General features: G+C 39.0%; 1 protein-coding gene across 1 annotated transcript in view; it reads left to right on the forward strand.

Annotated features, from left to right (window-relative positions):
* Window positions 1-5,743, forward strand: part of nxph2a (neurexophilin 2a) — a 30,395-nt gene extending 24,652 nt beyond the window's left edge. Inside the window, exon 3 of the mRNA XM_047369557.1 lies at window positions 1,539-5,743. Within this exon, the coding sequence (XP_047225513.1) occupies window positions 1,539-2,285 (747 nt within the window). The 3' untranslated portion in view covers window positions 2,286-5,743. The remainder of the gene's footprint in view (window positions 1-1,538) is intronic.
* Window positions 5,744-8,738: the final 2,995 nt, after the last annotated feature.

Genomic DNA, 8,738 nt, shown 5'->3' on the forward strand with positions numbered 1-8,738 from the left:
AAAGTGCATGCTTGATTAATCAAAAAGAGACTGCACAACTTTTATGGAAGGTGTGCAAGGAGGAACCTTTGCTCAACAAGAAGGCCAGACTAAAGTTTGTCAGAAAAAACATAGAGCAACACGAGGACTTTTTGAGTAATGTTCTTTGTACAGATTAGTTTAAAATTGACTTATTTGGACACCTAATAAGGAGGAAATGTTTGACATAAACCCAACATGGCATCCCATGAAAAGAACCTCATATGAATTCAGAAGCATAGAACTGAAATTGTCATGGGGTTAGCATGCTTTGCTGAAGCAGGTGCTGGCCAACTCACCATCATATAATCTATCTCACTAAAGTTTATTCAACACTCATGGCACTTTTGCTTATACTCATCAGTTCCATTTGAAAATACAAGAATGCAAGGTGAAATTGTAATTTCCTCTTGGAATGGTCGCTATGCAGTACCAAGATCTGTGCCCAATAGTGGCTGGCATGCATAGAAAACGTGGTAAAATTTGCTTCACTTTGATGCAAGATATCATAGCACTTTAATATCGCTAGATCTCGTCCCACCTCTATTAACTGGGACTTTTTTTATTTTTATATATAAAAAGCTGCTTAGGTGGACACTGAAACTTCTGGATTAACAATAATGATACAGTCAAATATTTAAAATTTGTTTTATACACCGTTATTTTGAAAATAATTTCAGCATTTATGTTAAAACACCAATAAAAATAAGTTTTTTTGATCAGTAGTTTATGAATATTACTTGGAAAATTTGGCGTGCTTACAGCCAAATCTCACAGAGTTATACATTGGCACTTCTGAGTTTATAGCTGCCCTGCTGTGAATATAAGTTTCTTCTATTTATACCATATTCCAAAAAAAATATCCTCAGGATACATTTTACTGTTTAATCAAAACAGAGAAAATAGTTAAGAATAGGATTTTAACTAAAAATTGATAAGCAATGGTAATATAATACCTGGTACTCCGGCTTCCTCCCACAGTCCAAAGACATGCCTGTTAGGTTAATTGGTCACTCTAAAATTGCCCTTAGGTGTATGAATGAGTGTGTGCATGGTTGTTTGTGTGTTGCCCTGCGATGGATTGGCGATCTGTCCAGGGTGTACCCCGCCTCTCGCCCATAGACTGCTGGAGATAGGCACCAGCTCCCTGCGACCCACTATGGAATAAGCAGTAGAAAATGACTGACTGACTGGTCAGTTAAGTATAGCTTAATTAGTGTGTATACTGAATGCCCCTTGCTAAGAAATTCAACTTTTAAAAAATGTGTTATTGCAGTGCTGCTGCAATTTTGCAGTACAACTACGTAAAACAGTAGTGAATAGATAGGATAGCATCTATATTTTTCCAGTTTCTTTAGGAAGTGGCAAAAAACATTTAATGAGCAACTGATTCTGGATCATTTTGCAGATGCCTTAATTAATGCCTTCACATGAATCTGTGACAAACTGCTGTAAAATTATGTTTTAATCTCACTTAAAAATGTTTTTTTCTCTCTACCTCTTCTGTGTGTTCTGTAAAGGTCACATGCAGGAAGGTGCATGGAAGCGCCACAGAACTCATCGAGTGGAGGGACAGTGATAATGAACAGAAGATTTCTCCCCCTGGGGCAAGTCCACGGATTCTCAACCCCCTGCGTTTGTTTGCCAGGGGGTCCCCCGAGCTCAAGAGCAACATGAGGGAAATGACATATTTACAGAACATGGAGGACTTTTGGGACTGGTTATCTAACCAGACAGATGTTCAGGGTGCACAGGCCAGAACTAAACGCAGACCCATCGTGAAGACTGGCAAGTTCAAAAAAATGTTTGGGTGGGGGGACTTCCACTCAAACATCAAGACAGTCAAGCTCAACCTACTGATCACAGGAAAGATCGTGGACCACGGGAACGGCACATTTAGCGTTTACTTTCGCCACAACTCAACCGGAATGGGGAACGTCTCTGTAAGCCTGGTACCGCCATCCAAGGTTGTGGAGTTTGAGATCGCCCAGCAGTCCACGCTGGAGACTAAAGACACAAAGTCATTCAACTGTCGCATTGAATACGAGAAGACGGACCGGAACAAGAAGACTGCCCTGTGCGGATTTGACCCGTCCAAGGTGTGCTATCAGGAGCACACACAGAGCCATGTGTCATGGCTGTGCTCCAAACCCTTCAAAGTCATATGCATCTATATAGCCTTTTATAGTGTGGACTATAAACTGGTGCAGAAGGTTTGCCCTGACTACAACTACCACAGTGACACACCTTACTCCTCCACAGGATGACCTAGCTGTTAGGTTGCAGCAGTCTTTTTTTTATCTCAATGTCAAACTCTAAACTCAGTGTCCCAAAAACAACCCTTAATACTTGAATTTGCTTAAAGAAAGTCAACTCGCATTGGGGCAAACACTACTGAAATATTTGGCAAAACCTCTGTAAATATAGTACATGTATCCAGAAAAAAAATAAAAATACTTCAGACAGGTCTTCTGGGACTTGGTTTTAGGGGTTTGACGATGTTAAAAGGCAGTGCTAGCTCCCAACCCTTGGTAAATCCTCATCACAACAGCACATGTTCTCTGGTGTAATTAGTGTGTTGTTCAGATGTTTTTTCTCAAGGCTAGACCATGGGCAAAGTGTTGCACCAATTAAAAGTGCAAACCTGGATTCTGGAAGTGCTGGAGTCAAAAATTGTTATTGGTTAATATATGACAAGATTTTGATCCATCTTACAAATTTTTTTCTGGGGCGCGTGGCATAGCTGTAGAAGCTCTGGGCTCAAATACAGAGGCCTCAGTCTCAACGCAGCTGTCCCAGGTGCGAGTCCTGACCCTGGAGACCTGCATGTCTTCCCACCTGTCCTCACCCACTTCCTGTCTACTTAAAAAAAAAATAACAAAATTAAAGGCCACCAATGCAGCAAAGAAAGAAAATGTAATAATTACTTTTTTAATGCAGTTATTTAATAATGCATACAGTAATGAAATATTCATTAAAGAATACCCCTGTATTGTGAAAAAATGGGTAAAAGGTTTATTGACTTTGAGCTAGAGCTGTCATCCATTTATGTGTTAGAAAAACTCAAAAAGGATAGTCTCTATTATTTCAAAATTACTCAGTAAGTGTTTTTTTCTTGAAGATTTAAAATAAAATATTAATAATTACATACATATTTTGTTATTTTTCTTATCTTTGGATTAATATGACGCAAATGGATTAATCCAGCCTATTCCATGTGACAAAATACTTTGATCAAACAAATCTAATTTAAAGAATAACGGAAGCTTCTATGATAACACATACGTTACAATGCCCAGCAAACATACTCACACTGCTTGAACTTTTCCACATTCAGCTCCCCTGAATCAATACATTGCAGAACCTTCTTTCACTGCACTTACAGCTGAAAGTCTTGTGGGGTGTGTCTCAGCTTTGCAAATCTAGAAATGTTTGCCTGTTTTTTATTTAGTTCAAACTATGTCAGACTGTATTGAGAGTATCTCTAGACTTTGACTGAGGAATTTGAATACCATTTCACTCTAGATCTGATTGTATGTCTATGGCTCTGGTTCTGCTGGAAGGTGAACCTCCACTCCAGCCTCAAGTTTTTTGCAGCCTCTAGCATGTTTTCTTCCAGCATTGCCCAGTACTTAGATCCACTTCTCTTCCCATAAAGTCTGAGTAGCTTCCCATTCCTAACTGAAGAAAAGCATCCCCACAGCATGATGCTGCCACCAGCTGCCACCACCTTGTATTACTGTGAGGACAGTACGTTCAGGCTGAAGTGCAGTGTTAGTTACGTGTCACATATGTTGTTTTGCATGTAGACCAAAATGTTATTTTTGTCTGATTTGACTAGAGAATGTTTGCTGCTAACCCTAAATAGCTTGTGGCAAACTGCACATGGGACTTCTTAATGTTGTCTTTCAAGAATGGCTTTCTTCTTGTTGCGCTAAATTCCAGATTTCTGAAGTGCACAGCTAATAATATTAATCAATCCACTGACTTAACGCGCTTATCTTGGCAGACTCACGGGTGGGGTGATGCCTATCTTCAACGGTGATTGGACAAGAGGCAGCGTATACCCTAGACAGGTCACCAGTCTAGAGTAAATAAATACCCTAACATGCACATTTTTAGACTGTGGGAGGAACCAAGAGTATCCAGAGAGAACCCATGCTCTCAACTGTGCCGGTGTGCATGCAGCCCAACTAATAATAATAATAATAAACCTCCTGTTAACATGTTCTCCCTCCTGAGATGTGGATCTCTGCAGAGGTATTGTTACTGTGGGCCTGTCCTACTTTTTAAGTGACGTCTGAAGAAAATTGGCTGAGACAGATTTTATTTAGGGGTATCAGGGTAAAGGAGACAGAATACAAATGAATACCGCCCTTTTCAGATTTTTTTAGTAAAAATAAAATTGAAAACAATATTAATTTTCTTTCCACTTCATAATTGTATACTGCTTTATGTTGGTCCATTACATTAAATCTCAATACAACAAACTGGAGTGTGTCTTTGTAAGGTGAGAACATGTGGAAATGTTCAAGGGATATAAATACTTTTGCCAGGCACTGTAGTGTATATCAGTTCTCCAGTGTTGATTTTCCTGCTGTTATTATCCGAAGGTATGTGTGTGCTAAACTGCTCTGAAATCCAACATCTGTGTTTGCAGGATGCACTTTGAGGCATCATCCTGCCGAGCGAGCCATGCAGTGGATTAATGTGTCAGGAGAGGAGGGGAGGAGGATGCAATAATTGCAGGACAGGTGGATTTAGTGAGTCTGGCAGACAATTATCAGTACTTTGTCATGGTCCTGCTACCAGCCCTGACATCACCTGTCTTAAATAGGCTTTAATTAGCCTGGAAATTTCTATTCACCAAGAGTAGAGAAGCTGAAAAAGAATGAGCAGAAGTAAAAAAAATAAATAAAACTTCTGTAATTTTAAGAAGAAATGGGAATATATTCAGGCTTTACCCAAACGTACAGCAAGCCTAAGCTGGCAGACTTAAAAGTGGTAATATCCAATCTAGTAGTACACGGTGTAATGTGCTTTGACATTGCAATCACCCAGACAGTTTTAAAAGATTTCGTTGGAAAGCACCATCACACAGAAAGCCGTAGATTACGGCTTTCTGTGTGATGGTGCTTTCCAACGAGTCTAAGGGTTTTAGGTGAGGGCATGTGCCACAGATGACACTGCAATTATTTCTGTCGATGCTACTTCATGGTCCCATCATCTGTAAATGATCCTGTCACCTTGTTGGTGAGGTGTATGATAAATCAGAGTCAGTCTGCAGTACAATGATATTTTTAGTTTTACTCCTTGTGCCAATGCTGTGTGTTTAACGTGTAATTCTAAAACCAGATGTGTTTAATTATGGCTTCAGAGTAAATGATGTCAGTTTATTTTCCTTAGGGATATTTCACTGTGTACTTCTCCTAATTTTTGGTGTTTTATCAGAATTACCATGTACATAAATGTTGAACCTATTGCCTGTTGTCACAGATTGCTTTATTTTCCATTTCTGTAATTTCACATTATTGCTGTTTTGATTTCCTGCTTGGTTAAAGCTGTTTTAACATTTTATTCCCTGTAAAATAGAAAAAAAAACACTTCTGAGTGTAGTGTGATTGCACATGTTCATATTCATAGGAAGTTAATTTTCTTAACATTTAATGTTTGAAGATCACTTTAAGACTTTATGGCATTAAACCTTATAAGAAATTGGCTCCCAGCATCTTGTCACACTGAGTTTGCCCCTGTCTATTGGTGTTCAGAGTTGTCTCGTTTCATTCCTGAAAAGACTTCTCAACAGGATAAACACACCATTTTTAAGAGGTACATTTTGGTGTAGCTTTTTAATGGGCAATAAATCTGTGTCCACAGGCGTGGATGATACCAGAGGTACACCTCAGGGAGCACATCCATTTTACTGTGGCCATCAGGGACAGGGGTCTTTTCATTCGCTTCCATTACTCTTATCTGATCAGGATGAGGCACCTACTCCTCCAGCATCAAGTCACACCAGGCTCCCCTGCTGCACTCATCCAAATCCTTGAAAACCATGCTGATATGTATTTCTGTTTTCATGCTTCACATCTCATAGCATTGGCTTTTAGACTACTCACTTATTAGGCCATAAAATTACTTTACATAATCTATAGCTTCATATAGAATAAAAATAACACATCTAGGTTAAGTGACATTGATTGCAGAGCTTGTCCTAAACCAAATGAAACAAAAATACAGGGACAACTCAGAAGTAAACTTCTGTTAAAGGGTTATAGGATATTTCACCCACAGCAGATAACTCTCTTTGTGTCTATAGTATAGTATAAAACCAGATTTATTGGCCCTGGAGGCTAACGCTAAGTCTGAGGGTCTACCATCTTAAAACAACTCTAGTCTCAGAAATGTCATAGCGAATGCTGTCTATTGAACATTTAGACTGTTGTCACATTTATACTAGAATATTTACACCAAATCTGATGAATATCTACATAGGAACTGGAGGAAGGTGTCAGTGCACCACCAATAATCTCCCGTGTGAAACAAGTAGTGACAACCAAACATGTCAAACATTTCGCATCAGCGTATAAAACCAAAGTGGTGGAAAAAGGAAAAACGTTTGTAGTGATTTATTGCTCTTTACATAACCTAACAGTTCTGTTAGGTGTTCACTCTCAGCATATTACCTCATTCTATGCCATTCTTGGGATGTGTTGTTTCTCACAGGGAGAACTTTGAGGATGCAGTGCCTCCAACCTCTAATTACTACGTTAAAAAAATAAATCTGGGCACCACATGGCTCAGTGTAAGAGCAGGTGCAACATTTACAGATGCTACAGTCCTTAACGCAGTTGTTCTGGGTTTAATTTCAGGAACCAGGTCATTTGCTGCATGTCTTCCCCTTTTCATTCCACCCTTCTTATTGTCCAGCTAGTAATTATTAAAGGCCGCTAGTGGCCCAAAGCTTTAAAAATAAAAGAATTTACGAAATCTTCAGCTTCTTTGTGAAATTGCAAAATGCAAACGGGAAAATTAAAGGTTTTAAAAATTTAAGTTCACAAGTACTGCTGAGACATATTTTGATTTGCTAAAGATGGTAGAAGTGCACTATAGGCCATTTTTAAATTAGTCATCACCTTCAGCCACCAGAACCAACTGATCTGGATTTATACTACATGTGCATCTCAACATACATCCATTTTCTATACATGCTTCGTCCATGCTGGGTCATGGAGGAGCTTGTGACTATCTCCAACAATGGGTGAGAGGCGGGGTACACCCTTGATTGTTTTTGGACTGTGGGAGGAACCGGAGTACCCGGAGAGAACCCACGCATGCACGGGGAGAACATGCAAACTCCATGCAGAAAGACCCCCAGCAGGGAGTTGAACCAAGAAACGTCTTACTGCAAGGAAACAGTGCTTCCAACGGTGTCATCGTGCAGCCCTGCATCTCAGCAAAAAATACAAATAAACTTTTGTAATACAAAAAGTAAAAACTATATAAATTACAGTGGGATTTATTGCAAGTTAGCTTATAAAAAAAATCACTATCTCAGAAAGTTGTAATATTATATAAGATCAACAAAAAAATAAAAATAAACCAAATGTATTATAGCTATGTAAGTTAATAGAAAATACAGTTAATTTGAAAGTTGTCCAGTGGAAGCGTTTGACACACCCCACAAGCAGGGTACGCCACAAAATGTCACTACTGCTGAAGAAGCTGGTTGTCAGAGATGTGTCGAAGCTTATAAATGAAGAGTTAAGTGAAAGGAAAATTTGTGGTTAAAAAAACATGCACAAACTGCTATAATCGCAACCTGGAGAGGATTATAAAATCAAACACATCGTTGAACCAAGACATGGACTACAAGTAACATTTTAAAGTTTTAAATAATGTTTTTTTATAATGGTGTCATTAAATAGTGAAGGTTTATTTTGGGTTTCCTTTAGCAGTATCTACGTTTCACTATATAAATTTAAATACTGAGCTAAATTTACATTTTAATTGTATTCTAAGTTAGTGAGATGTAAATATAAATGCAGGCACCAAGCAAATTATCTACAGCAGGTCGGTTCAGCTCACGTCAGAAATACCCCTTAAGGTTTCTCCTGCCATGGCATCATCCAGTGCATATTTGCTACCATCTAAATGACAGGAGAATTTTTCAATTTTGAAAGCACCACTGCAGGCTTCTTCTCTTTCAAGCACTGCAGTTAGTGGAGGAAAGCGGAGAATGATAAAAGGTTGGAGAGGCATCCTGAAACTGAGATGGTATCAGGCCTTTTCGAAGGATCTGTGCTGAGGGGGGTGGACGTGGATCAGCAAGCCGCTGATGAAGATGTTTCTTCTAGCAGGAAAGACCGGCCTCACATCCACTTTAATTAGGGCTAGGGCCTCACATTCACATAAAACAAGAGGGAAAATGTCTTTTATGTGTTTTAAAAAAAAAAAAAGGGGGGGGTTAACATTTGCAATGGCACTTTAACAGTGCAGTCTCTGAGCATTTCTTTTTTGATTAGGCCCGTTAGGCTGTTTTGTAATTATAATTGAAAAAGACGTGCAGCAGAAAGGAAAAGAAAAATCACCTCAACATAACATCCACATCCATTAACACAACCATAAAAAGAAACTGGATGATTTTTACCCTTCTTCAAGCTGGGCACTGTAGTAAAACAGAGCCTAACGACCGTCAATTAATCAAGAAAAACAGCAAT

The sequence above is a fragment of the Girardinichthys multiradiatus genome, chromosome 7 (genome assembly GCF_021462225.1).
Source record: "Girardinichthys multiradiatus isolate DD_20200921_A chromosome 7, DD_fGirMul_XY1, whole genome shotgun sequence".
In the NCBI taxonomy this organism is placed as follows: Eukaryota; Metazoa; Chordata; class Actinopteri; order Cyprinodontiformes; family Goodeidae; genus Girardinichthys; species Girardinichthys multiradiatus.